At 40.4% G+C, this 18,720-nt stretch overlaps 1 protein-coding gene across 11 annotated transcripts in view; it reads left to right on the forward strand.

Annotated features, from left to right (window-relative positions):
- CUNH4orf19 (chromosome unknown C4orf19 homolog) overlaps window positions 1–18,204 on the forward strand; it is a 43,285-nt gene extending 25,081 nt beyond the window's left edge. For 10 of the 11 annotated variants that reach the window (XM_061379973.1, XM_061379979.1, XM_061379972.1 and 7 more), the window contains 2 exons: window positions 15,591–15,638; window positions 16,875–18,204. In XM_061379973.1, the coding sequence (XP_061235957.1) occupies window positions 15,607–15,638; window positions 16,875–17,805 (963 nt within the window). In that variant the 5' untranslated portion in view covers window positions 15,591–15,606 and the 3' untranslated portion in view covers window positions 17,806–18,204. Of the gene's footprint in view, window positions 1–4,358; window positions 4,817–15,590; window positions 15,639–16,874 lie in introns of those variants that run through there. The other variant, XM_061379971.1, reaches the window with a different exon arrangement.
- The last annotated feature ends 516 nt before the right edge of the window (window positions 18,205–18,720 follow it).

The following is an 18,720-nucleotide window of genomic DNA, read 5'->3' on the forward strand; positions in this document are numbered from 1 at the left end:
GCAGTACTCCACCATATTTTCTATTGATGATACTCTGCTGCTACAAGCACTGCTGACAGAACAGCTTCTGAACTAGGATTCTTTCCAACCCCTAATATTTCTAATGTAACAAATAAAAGCTTCCACTCTGAAGTTTTGAAAAGGTACTGGAAAGAACCACCACAGGAATACAAAGTTGACTCATTCTAAGTCAGTTAACACAGGTGGAAAAGGCAGGAGAAAATGTGGGAATGTAGGCAAATGGTACAAGGACGGAAAAGAAAGAGGGGGCACATGGTGGAAGGAGAATACATTGGAAACCATAAGGATTGATTTAGCTGAAGAGGGAGAGTATGCTGACTTCTGACAGTTCCCTTACAAAGATCTGCAGGTTATTCCATTAAAGGGTCAAACACAATATCCTGACACTTTTAAGAAAATTCCTTTTGTTATCTGCTTGGGTTTTTTTTACAGAAGAGAATCATTGGCTCGTACTAACTGCTCACAGCTTTATCTAATTTTCTTTATGTTAAGAGAGGCTGATGTTCTGAGCAGTACACCACCACCACCACAATGCCTGTCACTAGCAGTATTTCAGATTATATGAATAAATGAGAAGCATTTGAAATATTCAGGGCAAGATGATTTTGGGGGACACAAAGCTACAATTGAATGCCACAACTAAGGTCACATATCCTGCCTGGCCTCAGTTCTGCCTAGAGGCACATACACAAAAACCTCCAATATCTGTTTGAAGCAATCTCCATAGACATCCAGGCCTACTTTCAGAATATTGCTCCCTGAAGTAAAAATGTATGTCATACCTGAAGGATAAAGTCCTGGAAAACTCCAGCAATGTCTCTTCACGCTCACTGCCAAAAACTCAACAGGGACAAAAAAACATACAAAAACTCCCAAACCAAAACTGGTCACGAGGTATCTCCCAGATCACCTAAAGATTTCGAGTCTTCCAATTGCATTTTTTTAAGGTTCTGCTATCTATAGCTCTCAAATTGCTGCAGAAGGCTAATAAATTGTTTCTGGGTTATCACTATTGCACAGGATTCACAGACAAATACAAGAGGCGACAGCTTCCAGCAGGTGAAGGATCAACGAAGAGCTTGATATCATAGCATCGTACAGCATGCTGCTATGCTGCAAGCTAGTGGCAGCTACATGACAGTGTACATGGCATTATCACATAACATAGCTGGGAAGCAGTCTGGCTTGCCAAGATTTTCTCACAGACTAAAACTGTGGCAGCATATTTTAATTTTCATGCTCATTGTCTGCTATTTCAGCTTTTATGACAACCCAAGTAGAATTTCTCATTGACATCAGCATCCATAGAACTGATACAATAAAAATTATATTATTTCAGAAGGCTGAAAGAAAAAAAAAAAACCACCTTTTTATATACATATTCATATATATATATCTTCCACTGAGAAACAATCTGCATCTGGAAAATATTTCTGTATTTAAGCAGACTTAGTCTTCAGCTGCAAACGGAAGTCTATGGAAAAGTTACTTCTGAGCCAAAAGACAGAATACAAGCAGCTCCACAACCAGTTGTGCTGACATTCAAGATTCAGCTTGAAGGATTTGTTTGCTTTCCTGTCAGTACTGCCACGAAAGTCAAACTGCAGTTTCTGGCTTGTCCAGCCAGTAATGGGCATTCTGAAAGGCAGATTCTGTCCTTATTTGGATTCTCTCAGTCCCCTCTGGTGAGGGTGCAGGAAACTAAAGCCATATCAAGGCCAAAAGAGAATCTGTTTCGTATTCACACTGCCATGTCTATCCTGCATTGCTACAGGATTTTAGGGACCACCATACCAGTTCAAAAAAGTGACCTGAGTGACAAGCAATAACCAGATTTTCAGCTCAGTACTTAACTTTGGTACTACTTCATGTTTAAGTCACACGTAAGTATTGAGGTACCCCAGTTATGCCCCAGTAGGCACTCTAATTCATCAGTTTGCTCAGCAGCATCTCACATGCAGCCAGAAAGAGACATAGTCAATAGTAAACCTGTCAAAGGCTGAATGCAGCTGCAGACCCTGACATGTTGTTTTCTTCAAACATACCTTTCTGACCTCAGCATTTGCCCTTCTTCAAATTCAGCTAAAATTGTGATCTGATCTTTCATCAGGGGCAGCAATGTATTTAAACTATTGCTTTAACATATCTTTGCCCTCTGCAACTGCTGAATTTTTTCAGTCCTCAAAATTTACCAAAGCTGTTAATATATCAATGGATCAAACATCATGCTTATGTTCTCTTTCTCTAGACTTTGAGGCCTAAGTTTATTGAGTCCTGTAAAGTTATTAAGTCCTTCTTTGTTACCTCATCATTAATCCAAAGGTTAAAATCTTACTTCAGCTAGCCCTGTAGACAGAAGCAGAAACACCTGTAAGAAAGCTATCACAAGACCTTTAATTTTTCTGATTTCCTTTATATGTTAAAGATGTCTGAGACACCTACTGGAGGAAACTAAAAAATCACCAGATTTGTAGTTGTACATAGTTTCTATGCCAGGAGAAATGGTTCAATCATTAGGAAAAAAAGAAAGTGTAAAGAACAATAGCATACATATAAAACCCTCAGTGTTTCCAATGAAACAGACAACTAGTCAGAAATCAGTCAATGGAGGGACTCATCAAGATTTATTTTAAGTAATCTGAAATGCCTCCACTGGTTTTAGTGTATAATTGTCTCTCAAGTAGGCACACAGAATATGGATGCACCCCATGTTAAAGGCTCGTGGTCTTCGGGATGCTCAGACCAGTCTACTAAGCAGTGTTGGAATTACAGAATATCAGTGAAGCAGGATAGAGAACTCTGAATGTAGGTTTGATCCTCCAGCTGATATGACAAGGGGAAATACCTAGGACAGGCATTAGTTAACAACTCAAAATACAGACACTTTTAGAAAGAATCAGGAAGCAGACTTGTGAAAGTACAAAACAGGAACTACATGAGAAGACAAAGAACAGAGCAGTATTTTGGAGCATTCAAATATTTCAGAAATTATTAGGAGCAAATAACAGCTTTCAAAAGCTATGCTAAATTGACGTGCACATGGAAGAGAACTTCAAAATTATAGCTTTTATTTTCACTGCAACATCTTTATAAGATACCTAATATTCTAAAACATTAAAATACAGAACTTGAACATATGGCATGAATCAGTCGTCATGCACTTCTCTTTCAGCAACCTCATGCAAGCAAGTCAAACAAGTTATCTATATGGCATCTTCCTACTGTTACTTTCAGAAGTGCCTGACACATAAGAACAATGACCCTTTGACATCCATAATCAGGACATCAGTAGTTGTGTTTCCAAAGCTGAGAAGCAAATAATGAGACCATTTTACCAACAGGAAGAGAAAACTTCTTGGACTACCATGAATGTATTTCCCACACATAGAAGAGGTACATTTATAAACACCTAAGGATAGGTACATGAATATAGAAATACAACCTTAAAACCTAACTTAACCTGCCTTTTTTTTTTTACCACAAAGATTGTGGCATAAAAATGGCAAGCTGTTTACTCTAGTTAAATCTAAGTTGTCTTGCAAGACTGGACAAAAGAGTCATGTTTTTCTCTTTAGAAGATTCACTGCATCACAGAACATGAAGTCTCCACTGTCCTCAGGAGGAATGTCACAAATCAGCAGCCAGTGCTCAGTTTCTACCCATACCACTACGATGCCAGTGGGACCCAGATTCTCTGCAGCATAATTCCTAGCTAGCAGAAGTTATCCATATGACCTGTCCTCAGAGGCCTATTCAAGATTCCATTTCACTAAGCTTAGGGCAATCTATTGTATATTATACAGGTATCATCCAGTCAGGATGGAAAATAGGCATTTTAAAGGACTTTTTTTTTTATTCTAACTCCATTACTAATTGTGTTCATTCTAATACTTTTAGTGTCTTAGTAACGCTTTGGTGAATATCAACAACAAAGCCCCAAACTGAAATTTACAGCATACTCTGGAAGTCAATAGACACCACATTTCCACCCAGATGTCCGGCTAACTAAAGCTAGATGTCCAACATCTGGGTGTCCATTTTGAAGGACATACCAGAGCTTCTATCTTCTTGACAGGTCTCAGCAAAACATCTCCTGCTGAGCTTATCCAGGAATTGTAAAAGAAGCAGAGTATATGTATTAGGAATCAGGAAAAGCTGTTCACCCAAAGACGTCATAGGACAGGGAATCCAAGTTAAGAGCAAGGATTTGTAAGTTAATATCCACATGTGTCTATGCCAGGAGGGACAAGTCTGGATACCCAGCCAAGTCTGCTGAGAGTTTATGAACCCCCCTGCCCTAAGGTATGACTACATCAGATTTCCTGTGGCCTAAAACCACATGGTATTGCTGAGGCTTCAAAGGCTGGCATCTCACACACACTAACAGCAAGTGTTCAACCTAAAACAAAGCAGCCATAACAATTCTAAGTTCAAACCACAAAGGAGGCAGTGATCATTTTATATAATATTCAAAGGGGTAGACAATTCTCTCATATATTAGTTTGACCCTCAGCCTCAAAGCCATGTCTCGCAGCTATCAAAGTCACGCCCTTGATGGTACACCGTGAAGAAAGCTGCCAAAGCCTGCCACTGGGAAGGGTGCTGTTTCAGGCAAAGCTTAAGCAAAAGGTCCTGAAACTAGCTGTGTCTAGTTTTAACAAGACATTGGATGAAATCAAGGTTTTTCACACCAAGGGTTGGAACCCTTTCAGACCAAGGGTTGGAACTCAAGAATCCATTCTGCAAGATGCAAAGTTGCACAAGATTGCGAAGGGACACTTTAACCTCCCAAGAGGTAAGATTTCAGATATAGTCCCTCTTTGTGACATGAAAATTGGCTATAAGTATTTTGAGGCTCCAGCTGTGTTCCCAAACATAGATCCCCACTTGGGCTCAGCCTAACACAATTACTGAATCAAATATAGTTTCTCTGCTGATTGCTTCTTTCACACATACATGACCATCTGCTTATCATATCCATTTTTCGCCTTGTTGTATGTTTAGACCATGCATCCCTTGGGAAGAAGTGCATTCCTATGTTTGCTTCTGCACAATATGGCCTTAAACATGATTTGGGGTTTTAGGATCCCATAAGGTAGAAGCTATTATATTTTACGGGGTTAACAATTTTAAAAGACAGGAAATATAAATTTTAGTAACTTCAACAACACACAGTGATGTAAGTTTAGGAAGACCAGATGTAGGGAATGAGCTTGGCTGAGGAGAAAATGAGTGGGTTTATGCTACAAGCTATATTTGTTTTTCCTTTGTGCAAACTGGCTAATGATTGTGAGAGTTTTACCCTTTGTCCCACTCTTACTCATCAAAAATAGAACAAACAGTTTGTATGGTAAATAAGGGGGATAAGGAAATGTTCTGTGACCTAATGTTATGAGAGAACACCAGAGGAACTAGTCAGGGAAAATACGTTTCATTGTAAGTATCTTATAAATATTTAAAATCAATTGCAAAGAGCATAACAGGAAAAAGGATACATTCAGATCACCTCCAAGTTGTAGCCCAGGTGCCCTCTAGGGCACACTCTTCCAGTTACAAGGGCCTCACAAAAAGGCTCAACTTCCCTGTGAGCTGGCATTACTTTCCCAGAAGTGTTTATTAAAAAAGCCTATAGCTGCCAGAAAGATTACTCAGTGAATGAAATATAGCAAGAATGACTTCAGAACAAAAAGAAGTTGGCAGAGTGGAAATAGAAATCACTGATGAGATTAAAACATGGGAATTTGTATACTGACTAATACTGTCAGCTTGGACGGTGACAGCAAAGTCCTCAGGTCGTAGGTTTAATTAGAGTATCCTTCTCTTAGATGGACGGCCTTACAGGGCTACACGAGCTTCATCTGCCCGGGTTTGAAGTTGGACTTGTCCTCGCTAGGCCCTGGCAGATAAACCTCAGGTGTAAAGGGTGAGGCCAGTTCTGCGCACGCTGTGCCTCACCTAAAATAAATCCACTGCGCAGGCCCGAAGGGTTTACCCACACTTGCAAAATACTGTCAGGAAGCCACTAGGGGTAACCAGACGATCTGGCTAACCTTCCTGGTTTGCTAGGGTCATTTTAACAAGAGAAGCTAGCAGGACTTACATAGATATACATATCACTACATTTTTTTGGAAGATCAGCTTAGGCAATAAACCAACAGTTACAACTTATTACAAAATACCTTTCGTAAAACTGACAGCGTCTGCTTTTCATTACCTTTCCCCTCCACCAGCACACCTGCAAACAAGTGCAGGTGTGCTCAAGCTGCATCAGGAACATTCAAGCTTTCTTGCCTTGAGACCTGCTCAGCATTAGATTTCAGTTTGGTGCCAAATAGCTGCATGAAAAAGCAAGAAGGTGAAACGGCAAGGTGGGAGCATAAACACCATCAGGACTGGATAACAACATTGGTAGATGCCTGGGGGCATGGGGAAGAGAGCAGCTGTAAAGAAGTGGAACAGTTTGTCACATTGTATTTGCATTCATTCCCATGATCCCTGTTCCAGCTGAAGTACTTACACTGGCATGTAACAACTGGCAGGTACTGCTATTGCCAGTATATTGGTGCTGGTACAGGTTCTTGGTAGTACAACTACCCCTATGTAAGATAATTAATGTGTACTTTTCTCACATCAGCAGAATCTGGCTAAATCTGGCCTTTTCTCAGCTCTTTCAGTGAGAATACAAATGTAAGCTGATATTTCCATTACTCTGAGCATCCTGACTGCGAGAGTCACTTCTCATCAGATTGTAGTTGGACATCACACTGGCAGGATGCTTTTCCCCAGTGCTGAGAAGTGCCACAGCATGCACCTACAGTTAGAGGACATAATTGACTGCTGCACAGCAGACACAACTCTCAGCTAGGAGACTGCACTCTCCCTTGGATGCTGCTATGAATAACCCAAAGACATAATATGCAGTTTGTACTATTTCATGTACACAGTAATTAGTGCTGACTGCTAACATTGTGATCCTCGGACAAAGAGCAGAAGAGCAGCAAATTTTTGTCAATTACTGCTATTGAAAGCTTCCTGGGAAAAAGCCCACTTAATATGTGCATACATTTCCAGATGATGCCATGCAGATAGAAGTTAAATTCATGTAACATTACTCCCACTGGTTATAAGTAGGCCATAGTTTAGTAATTAGCTGATTCTGTATTGATGATTTATCAGGAAAGCAGAGTGTTATTTGAGTCTTCGATATTAGATCACTTTGTTCTGTAATCTCTTGAGAACTGTGAGATTCAGCTAATTAGAAACAGCTCTGTTAAGTGTCACTTGGTTTGTTTCCCCCCTTGCAACTGCTCCATACCTTTCTCATTTAAGGTTCTGTTATCCTGCCATGTATTACCTTGATGAAGCAAACCCATAATATGATATCAGAGCTACTTCCTCAGTACAAAAGAACTACTCTATTTCAGAATACAAAGCATCAAAATGTATGGAGCCGTAACTGAGCGAGTCCTATAAATTCCCAGATAACAAGCAACACATGCTTCTGATGCATGAGAACTTTCAGGTTTTGACAGCTGCCCCAGTTAAAGCCACTTTTCTCCCTTGAAGAAAATACAAGTCTAGATCAGTATCATGGCTTCATTGGAAGGAAACATAAATTATAGCCTTAGTATAATACATAAAACAAACCCTAAACTTCATACCTTGAATAACATACAGAATATATCAAATTCTGGCCTCATTGAAACAAACAGCTGTTGTCTGTACGTAGTATTAGTGTGCAATATCACTCAGAAGTCTGACACTTCAGTCATGAAAACATATAAGGAATCAGGCCAATGCCTGAACAATGTACAGGCCATGATCTCAGTTAAGCCTGGCCAGGGAGAAAAGAGGGCAAGAATCATATTCAAAAGAAACCCCATAAATATTGTTCTCAAGAATGGAGGATAGTGTAAGGATTATTTGCTTTTATGCAGTGATTATATTTATTTGTTACAGATAAACAGGGAATCCAATTTGAAAAGCAAGCAAGCAGAGGGTGCCAATAGGAGTCAAACATCCGAAGTTGACTGCCATAAGTCACCACTGTATTTAGGCTATAGCTGAAGAAGTTTTATATGAGTCTTTGATAGGCCCTTCTGTGTCAACATCTCTTCATGCTGTACTTATCTGCTAGCTGTACTAGAGATGCATGCAAACGGCCTAGTGGGCAATGGAGACCTGTTTTAATAAAAGTGGCTGGTACACCTGTGCAGCTCCCCAGCTTTGTAAAGTAAATGTCAGTAAATGGACAGGCACAGAAACAACACTTCAGTGTTGCATTTTAAGAAACTGTGAACAAAGAGACTGAAGCCAATTTAGCTACAGAAAGACAGACAAAAAGTACCCACGAGGTGGGACCTGCCTCCTATAAGGGAGCATAATACAGTAATTCCTCAGGTTAGTTCATTTATTTATACCAGGTATTCCCTGAAGGACTTTTAAAATAAATCTCAGACTAAGATTCAGTTCAAAAAAATGAAAGTAGGTAGACTTCATTGGAGCTTTGCGTATTAACCTCAATGCAGAGTTAAGCACAGATTTGTTAGCGAATCATTGCCTCTGTAACAACCGTGGTAAGACAAGAATTGCCAGAGACTAGAGACTTGATGGAAAAGATCAGGTATTCTATGCTTTGATTTTCACTTTTTTTTTGGATCTCACCTATATCCTAAATGTGACTGCTCCAGACAAACTGGGCTGCAACTTTCAGGTACACGAGGAGAATGGATGTGAAGCTTTGCAGGAAAGCAATTTGTTTTCAGAAGGCATTTATCTATCAGCTCAAGGTTTTGTCAGTGGTTAGTCTCCAGAGACCATTACAGAATCATAGAATAGTTTGGGTTTGAAGAGACCTTCAAAGGTCATCTAATCCAAGCCCTTCACAATAAGCAGGGACATCTTCAGCTGGATCAGATCGTTCAGATAATAATGGGTCCAGGTTTGGTCCTCCCCCCCAGCTGCCCCCCAAAGTCCCTCAGCATAGTGACTGTCAGGAAAAATACCTACAGGATTTGAAGTGTCCTCTGTATTTTAAGCAAAGTCAGACAGCTCTTACAGGCCATATTCATCCAATAGCACTGAATAGCCCACACATATATGCCTATTGAAATTATGTCCCTGTTCTCTTTCTTCTTTTACAACCTTTTCCCTGTTATCCTCTCTCCCTCTATTGCAGGCTGGTGATTTTTTCTACCATATATTTACTAGTTTTCTGAATTTCTAAATATAGTTCTTCTCAGCTCTACCATCTGTCCACAATCTTTCTATGCCTCTTATATATTATCTGTCATGCAGATTTATCTGCCTCCACCCCTCAGTAACACATAGAATCAAGGAATCATAGAATGGTTTAATTTGGAAGAGACCTTTAAAAGTCAACTAGTCTAACTCTCCTGCAATGAGCAGGGACATCACACTTCCCTCCTCCAGCCTAGACATGCCTGACCCTTTCTCAGAGCTTGGCACATGCTGAGGATGCTCCAGAATCTTCCAAGAGATGTCAATGCCTGCTCAGCACAGAGGCAAACCACACCTCCCATTAGGAAAAGCTTGCCAATAGCTAGAGCTCTCTGTTATTCCCATCCCAAATTCTTTATTCCCTCTGTACAGATTTGATTCCAAACACTTTCTCTTCCCACATTTACTTCTGTGAGTATAGTTCTTAACTGGTTAGCATTTGGCACCTATATGAAACCTACCTAGCAAAAAAAAAAAAAAAGAGCTTAATTTTGATGAGCAAGGGTTTCTGTCCATTGCAAAGAGACTGGTAGCTCAGGGGGGTACTCTAAAAATAGATAGGTTTCACTGAGGACTGCAAAGCGCAGCAGACTAATGAGGAAGACACTAGCAGGGTCTAGTCTGAAAGGTGACCCTACTGAAAATAGTCACCAGGAAGAGGTGTCCCAGGGCCCTGGAAGGTGTGTCATTCAGGCTCAGCAGCCCAGATAGTGCATATGCAGGAAAAAACGCCTTGCTTTGTAATCTAGAGCGGGAAAGGATGGAGGAGAAGTCTAAGAAACAGAAGCTGATAAAGCATTGGTGTGTGAATGTGAACCCAAACAACAAAACCCATATCTGGCTTAAAAAGAATGACTCAGATCAAAAGTCACCAAGCCAGAGTTTATCAATTTGAGACCTACTAGAAGAGCTATTTTAATATACTCTCCCCTCAGCTTTCTGCCTCTGAGAAGAAAAACTACTCCATGAATAAAAATAAGATTGGACTTTTTCTGTTTCCATGTAAACTTCCAGGAATACTGAGAAAGGTTGTCAAACCATTTATTTCTCGAAAATATTTCTCCTCCACTGTTCATGGCATCACCTTCCATTTGTTTTTTGTTTATTCGTAACACAGCTACTGTTTAAAAACACAATATAAGCTATGCTATTGCATAATTTAAAATCAGATACATTCTGCTTCTCAAGTCTGATAAAGCAAAGCAGACATCTTTTAAAGCACTCCGTGGCTTGAAACGCAAAGTTATCTTCCTGGAGTCAGACACTAGTTTTGTTTTCCTCAGCAAGGTCTCACACTTCAGAGAAGTCCAATTTTACTCTTAGCAGGTGGCAGTGTAATAATATTTAACAACCCCTCACTTTTGCAGAATGTTTTACTAACGGCGTTGGTGTTCTGCTTTCCTCTAATTAAGTCTAATTACTTCCTCCTTCCATAGTAGGGTTTTCCCCAACTGATTTTGAAATAGTTGCTCTTCTGTATCACTTTATTTTAAAGGAAGAAAGTCACTCTTTCATAACATCAGGTCTCCCTGGTCTCTCTGTGAACACTCGTTTAATTTTTATAGCACGAAAAGGCATGCTTTAATCCTTCTTATCTTGCTTTGGATACCTTGCTCTAAAGACTTGTGATATCTAAAAGATACCCAGACTATCTTTTGCATGATCAGCTAAAGGTCTGCTGGAGCGGCTGGGGGAAACACACAAAGATTTGGGCCCTTCCACATTTTTTACTGAAGAAAACTATCATTAACTGAAATAGCACTGACACTGAATATGCAAATCACAAGGCTGCCCTACTCTTTAATGTGGCAAGAATCTCATTATTTTATAGACACTGTTACACAGTGAACCTCAGACACACTCTTCAGAAATTCAGCAGCAACTCAAAGCTAGGAAATAAGTTTAAGATTTAGCAGAGTAAAAAAAAGTAGTTCTAGGCCTCCTTCAATTCCTCTCACCTTGAGCAGCTCTGTCCCCTTCCTGTGAATGCTCCAAGTGTTCCAGTGCATGTCTAAAAAAATACTAAAATCTGTACTTAACATTTTAGTAGACCTTCAATGACAGATAATGTGTTAACATTCAGGATTAAATGACTGCATAATAATGAGTGACAAATTTACAAGCCTTCAGGAATTTCATGATCTAGAAAGAATGATGTCCAGAATTAATGGCAGTTTGATCTGAATTGTGAAGATCTAAATGTTAAAGCACCAAGGATTTAGGCACTTTAGACACAGGCAGCCTTTCTTGGGGGGGAACTAGCCCCCAAGGCCCCTAAAGTGTTCTGAAGGGAGCATTACACATCATGTCATGTTCATCTGAAATTATCTAATCAATTCAGCAGCAAAGAATATCTAACTTATAAATATACATTTTATAAAAAGGCAAAAGAGGTTAGAGCATAAAAGGATGCAATGTTTCTAAACTAAGTACTGTATAACATATCTTCACCTATTGCTTGAGGTCTCTAACCCTTTTTTTATTGCACGTCTGTAGCATATGCTTGATTCAAACTGCTCCAGACAGGAGCTTATTAAACGTACTTATCCATTAACAGAACTATGAACATCACACAATGCACAAGTCTTTAGAGCAAGGTATCCAAAACAAGTACAATTAAAGCATGCCTTTTCATGCTATAAAGCTATTCGTTCCCCAGAATTATTTTGCAACTTGACTTGATTGTTATAAAATATGGAAGAAAAGGGCAAAGGAAAAAAACAAACCAATGTTCAGAAAGCAACATTGTAAAATCATGTTCAATTTCTGAGATGTGAAATAATTGATAATACACCATAAAGCATTTTCCATATATAACAGTTTATTCATGCCAGAGGACAGATCCAGTTGTAACTAATCAGTGGAAAAGCTTAAAGCTTAATGCAGTAGCTGCAGAGAATTCAAACAGGGACTGTAATTAAAGAAAAAACAAAGCACCAACAACAACTAGGAAAGTGCTTCCTACGAAAACAACAACAGTAATTTCCATTTCTAATTGCCTTCTATGATGATCACAAGTGTCTTTACAACAGGACAGCAATTAGCATTTCCCAATGGTTAAAACCAATGAGCAAGATATTGTGCTTAAAAAAAAAAAAAATCACACAAAAGTTACAAATAAAGCACTGAGTAGGAAATTTGTCACATAAAAGGATAAACAGAAGCAGCCTGACTTGAAGTACCTACATTCAGCTAGAAGCAGTATCTGTTCTCAGAAAATACAAACTGGGACTGGTTTCATCAAACCTATGAACTTTAAAGCCAAGCCACAGGCCGTGTAGGCATTTCAGTGGGCTCTTACGGCAACTGACAGCAACTGGAGTTATGATAGTGGTAACCCGCCAACTACTGAGAATTGTTAGATTCAACCTTCAACAGCTGCTAAACTTCATACAGGTTTTATCCTTTCAGTTTATAAGTAGGTTTAAGCTCAAAATGAAGGTGTTAGTCAAAACAAAACAAGTGTCCACATAAGGCTTAGCTCTAGTGAATTAGCTTCAAATCAGTCTTAACCTAAAGAAGGTCTATAGCTAATTTAGCCTTTAACATTATCGTAGACTCATAGAATAGTTAGGGTTGGAAAGGACCTTAAGATCATCAAGTTCCAACCCCCCTGCCATGGGCAGGGACACCTCATTCTAAACCATATTACCCAAGGCCTCGTCCAATCTAGCCTTGAACACTGCCAGGGATGGAGCATTCACAACCTCCCTGGGCAACCTATTCCAGTGCCTCACCACCCTTACAGGAAAGAATTTCCTCCTTATATCCAATCTAAACTTCCGCTGTTTAAGTTTTAACCCATTACCCCTTGTCCTGTCACTACAGTTCCTAATGAAAAGTCCCTCCCCAGCATCCCTATAGGCCCCCTTCAGATACTGGAAGGCTGCTATCAGGTCTCCACACAGCCTTCTCCAGGCTGAACAGCCCCAACTTTCTCAGCCGATCTTCATATGGGAGGTGCTCCAGTCCCCTGACCATTCTCGTGGCCCTTCTCTGGACTTGTTCCAACAGTTCCATGTCCTTTTTTTGTTGAGGACACCAGAACTGCACACAATACTCCAAGTGAGGTCTCACAAGAGCAGAGTAGAGGGGCAGGATCACCTCCTTTTGATGCAGCCCAGCACACGGTTGGCTTTCTGGGCTGCAAGCGCACACTGCTGGCTCAGGTTAAGTTTCTCATCCACCAGCACCCCCAAGTCCTTCTCTGCAGGGCTGCTCTGAATCTCTTCTCTGCCCAGCCTGTAGCTGTGTCTGGGATTGCTCCGACCCAGGTGTAGGACCTTGCACTTGGCATGGTTAAACTTCATGAGGTTGGCATCAGCCCACCTCACAAGCGTGTCAAGGTCCCTGTGGATGGCATTCTTTCCCTCCAGTGCATCAACTGAACCAAGCAAATAGTATGAAGAATTCCCCTTTGGCTAGAAAAGATGGATATCAGCCAACTCCCAATGCACCCTGTACCCAGTTATACCTGTCCAAATGCCTTTGTACTGAAAAGCAACTGCACATAAGGCTGGTCAGTACAAATGACCACCTTACCAGTTATTGCATCCTCTTCAGATGAAAAACCCTCTATAAGTATTCCTACTATGATGTTGTTGAGGGATGGAGGATGACAACCTGCAGCACAAGATCAGCAGAGATGCAGAAGGGAGCTAAACCCAGCTGCTAAATGACTGTAGGCCCTTAGAGGCTCCAGGAATGATGGGCTTGACAACAGGCATTTTGTTTAGTGCTAACACCAGATACAGGGGGGAGAGAGGAGGGAGGAAGTGAAACAGTAAGCCCATACAACAAAGTTTTAATTTAATTTCTGCTAGCATATCACTGGCGTGCAGTTCAGGCTATGCCTGGTAAGAATAAATCAATACTATTTTCCTTTAGTGTTTTGTGAATAAATCACTCTAGAAAATACTCTGACCTTGTATCATCCGTTTCTGTTTTATGAGAAGTAAGCTGCTGTCCTTAGGCAATGGCAAAAGTATAAAAGCTGGTAGAACATCCCAAGAGGAAATGAAAGCGCCTGAATAACAATGGACAAAACGTTAAAACCCTGCCCTGACTTGATTAACTTGAAATAAGATAGCCCCAACCCAAAGCGGATAACTTTTTTTCTAGGCTTTTGGGATGCTCAGACCTGTGTCTTCACTTTAGGTTCAGAACATGAAAGTTCTCAAGGATCCAAATTGGCAAACTGTTTCTTCCCATAATAAAAGACTTTGGTATTTGAACCATGTAATAGAGAACTCTTAGAATCTCACTGGGTCAGGCAGTGACACACATGCACAAAAAGTTCTCAGAGATGTAGCAAATTGTAAATTCTCTGCTAGTTCTAGTCAAACTCTGAGAAGTTTAGTGAAATGCAGGTGCAACACACACATCACATAATAAGGTGCCGATCACAGCGATATGTTTGTGTCTAAGAGAGATTTCCACAAAAATGTCACCTCTACTCAGTAGCTGTCACAAAGCCGACTGAGTAGGGGCAGGAGTTATTAGGAAAGAATAAATCTGTGGTTTCCCACACCTTATGAACTCTGCTTTTGTGGTTCCCACACCTCATTTAAGAAGGATGTTGAAATGCAGAAGACGCAGAGAATCACCACAAGAACCACCTACAGGCACGAAACAATGTCAGTATGGGGAACATTTAGAAAGATGAGGATTCTTCAGACTGCATATCAGAACTGAAGGGGCAGTACTGGACCTGTACTATAGTGACAACAGGACATGATGCTCTCCATCTGTTCCAGTACAAGAACTAGAAGGCATCAAATACTGCTAGGAAGAACCAGGTTGAAGCCAAACAAAAGCAGGTGCTTCTTCACACAGACAAGGCTGGGCTGTGAAACTCCCAAGTATAAGATGCTGTAGACACCAGCAGTTTATTGGAGTTCAGAATACAGATGGAAACATTAATGGAAGAAAAGTTCATCAATAGCTGCCAAAAAATAAAAAAACCCAACACGTCACAAACACCCAAATACACACACAAAAAACAACCCCACAAGCAAAACACAGAAACCAACTATTCTGACTCTGACTAAGAAGTCTCTAAGTCATAAAGATGCTTAGGGAACTATCCTAGGATAACATCGCTATCTGTTTAAGAACTGTTAAATTCTTCCCCAAATGAAGGCTGCTGTCAATACAAGATAGAAACCTAGAAAGTCCTTGAACTGTACTGTATCCATTCTTGTGTAGGCATCTTTCTTTTTAGATAATAGACCCTTTCTAAACATAAGCATAATTTTCAATGCAATTGCCTGTAAATTAATTTCATAATGCTTCACTCACCCTCTTGCCTCCCCTCTCTCTCTTTTCAGATTAAAGAAAATCCAGATGGGGTGCAGATGCTGCAAAATGTTACAAAGGTACAATCAAACAAGGTTTGCTTAGACCCAATAAAAGAAATGTATTAAAAGATGTGTCTGTACTCCCCTATACCTGTTGCTTAAATTAAGCCTATTTATTAAGTTGGGGTTTTCCTCCGGATTTACAGTACCTTTACAGTCTTGCCAGAGCATAGGCATACTGATGTCCTTTGAATGTCATTTTGATTTACTGTAATTCAGGTTCTTTTGCTATCATTCCTATCCCACAGAAAAGCTGTGTGGCATCAAAAATTTATCGTAAGCAAAGCTTTTTGTCATTTAGGTAGCACGAGCACCCTTCACTTCAGTAGAACAGGGAGCACAGACTGTCAGATCTCCCTGTTTCCTAAACAATGGAAATTAAATAAAGATCCTTCCTTCCATCATAGCTTTTAAATGTAATTAATTGTGTGAACAATGCCCACATTAAAAGCATCTCTTGAGAGGAAGACTAGCTAGTTTTTAGAAGAACAAAAACCACTTGAAGGTTACTTCTTCCCTTGGCCACATCTCTGTGGGAAAAGTGAAATGGGAAGGTAAACTGGTGCTATGCAACACAGAGGGAGGACAAAGAAAAGAGAGAGGCTCTGGAAGAAATAAGGAAAATATGGAGCAAGAGGAAAGCTTAAGAAAAGGCCAGGTTGGACGAAACCTTGGGTGTGATGGTTTAGTGTGAGGTGTCCCTGCCCATGGCAGGGGGGTTGGAACTAGATGACCTTAAGGTCCTTTCCAACCCGCACTATTCTATGATTCCAAAAGAAAGAAGAGGGAAAAACGGGGGGGGCGGGGGAGGGGGGGGAGAAGAAAAAAAATACTAGAAAAGAGCAAAATAGTAACACTTAAAAACAAGAACACCAGGGAAAAAATGGGGCGTATCTTAGCAACAACATGAAGACATATCAATGAACAATCTATGACTACTACTCATTGGCTAATCAACAATCAACAGCACCCCCCCTTGAGAAAATAAAGCTGAAAACATACAACCACCAGCGCATAGCTCTCAACCTCCTCATGCTCCTGGTGAATCTTACTACGGGGGTTAGTTATAATCAGTCCCAGGATAGAGCAGCACAGTTCAGCATTGCCATTTGGTCTAGCTCATGCTCAGGATCTCAGGTAAAGTTTAGTGACAGCAGTTACTTGAGGTCTCCAGCTTAAAAATTAAGCTTAATTCTTTTTCTAATCAGATTGATTAACAGCATAATTAACATTTCCTTCGTAAATTTTCTCCAGCTACATTTTTGATCCAGAAGAAGTACAATCACCTAGACACATTCATGAAGTAAGCAGCTATAAACACAATGAGCAATTCAGCAATAAATCCAAAGAGAACACTGAAATTCAAGAAAATAAAAATGAACTCCAGAAGGATGAGCTGAATGGAACAGAAAACAAAAGTCAGATAAATAACAGAAAAGAAACTCTCTGGAACCATGGAAGCAATGATTTTCAAGAGGATGGCCTTGTGAAGTGTGTTGCAAAGCTTGATGTTGCAGTCAATGGTGGCAGCTCCTGTGCTGGAGTGCACTCTGTGGTCAACCCCAACACAAACCCAGTGAAAGAGGCCAGTGAACAGGGAACCGTGAGCCAGTCAGAGGCTTCTTCAGCCAATAGAGACTTTTACACCAAATCAAACAGGTCTGGACAAGAACGTGACCCAGAGGTGGGCTGGCAGAGGAAGGCAACATGCAATGAGTCAAACAGTATTCAAGATGAGAACTCCCAGTCTGCAAAAGACATCTTTCTTAAAGGAAGAGCAATACTGGAGACACAAAACAATGCCATACAACTGCCAGATATTAATTACCCCCAAAATCACAGTCAAACCAGGAACTATGTTGAAAAAGACAGCTTTTTAGTCTATTATGCACACTCAGACCAAAAGACTGGGCCTTCGGCAGTGCAGGACCAGGACATTTGTGTAACCCCATCTCCACCTACGAAGAGCAGTATTGGACCTTTTAAAACTGACTCCACAAGTTTGAGTGTGGGCATTATGGGTGGTATCACTGCCGTGGCTGTTACCAGAGTAGCACAGGCACCCACACACCCCAACCATAAAGACATCAAGGGAGAAATGGAAGAGGAAGATGCAGAAGTTGCAGCAGCTCTGGCTGCACTGGAAGCTGCAACTGCAGGGGAAGACCTGGATGATGATGAGTAGTAGATGAAGGTTTATTTCTCATACACTGGGTAAGATCCAGATTTTATTTCTGGATCTATATATCACACGTATAGCACATGTGGACAACTGTTATGACAAGCACATATAAAAGGAGTTTGGACTAAACCTCTGTCCCTTCAGCTGTTTTGTACAGCTTTTAATTTGTACTGCCTGGAAGCACTCCTTTGGCTAATAGCAATACTAACACATTTATATGGCACCAGCTGAGGGGGAAAGTGTCATTTCTTTAGCACAGGATATTCTGCTGTATACCCACCTCACCTGGACTCATGCAAAACCCTTTGGTTTTGACCCTCAGGAGGGTCTGTGCATACTGCGTGTTCCAGGTTCAGAAGAATTCCATTATTTAAAACAGAACTATAGAAGCCATGGAGTTAGAAAACAGAACAAACAAAAAAAAAAAAAAAAAAAACAAAAACAAACCAAACCAAACAAACAACAAACAAAAAAAAACAACCAAAACCTGACCCAGAATTCCATGAACTAATGATGTATGAAATAGAGAAGGACAGTTCCAGTTCAGATTAAGCCTAAATCCGTGCATGTACAGCTGGCATTATAATAACCTCATCTCTTCCCTTGCACATCTCCTGGACTTAGTTTGATACCCCAAGTGACCTGCTTCAGTTCACTAAGAGAGCAGAAGCCTAGCCAAATCCAAGAAAGTGGGTAACTTTGTGTTGGTTTAACGAGCTGAAGTAGCTCACATAAAAACTGAGGTGCTGGAGAGGGATCAAAACTCAGTCTTAACTGTTTGGATAGATTAAAACCATGGTAAAACTACAGCCCAAGACTTCTCAATTCTGCTAAATTTTCCAGGCACACATCACTTGCCTTAACAATACAGTTTGCAAACAGGCTGTGTCTTATAAACATCCCCAGCAAGATGTGTTT

The sequence above is a fragment of the Neopsephotus bourkii genome, unplaced genomic scaffold (genome assembly GCF_033783945.1).
Source record: "Neopsephotus bourkii isolate Nb327-2 ecotype Australia unplaced genomic scaffold, CSIRO-AGI_Nbou_v1 NB_1780, whole genome shotgun sequence".
NCBI lineage: Eukaryota > Metazoa > Chordata > Aves > Psittaciformes > Psittacidae > Neopsephotus > Neopsephotus bourkii.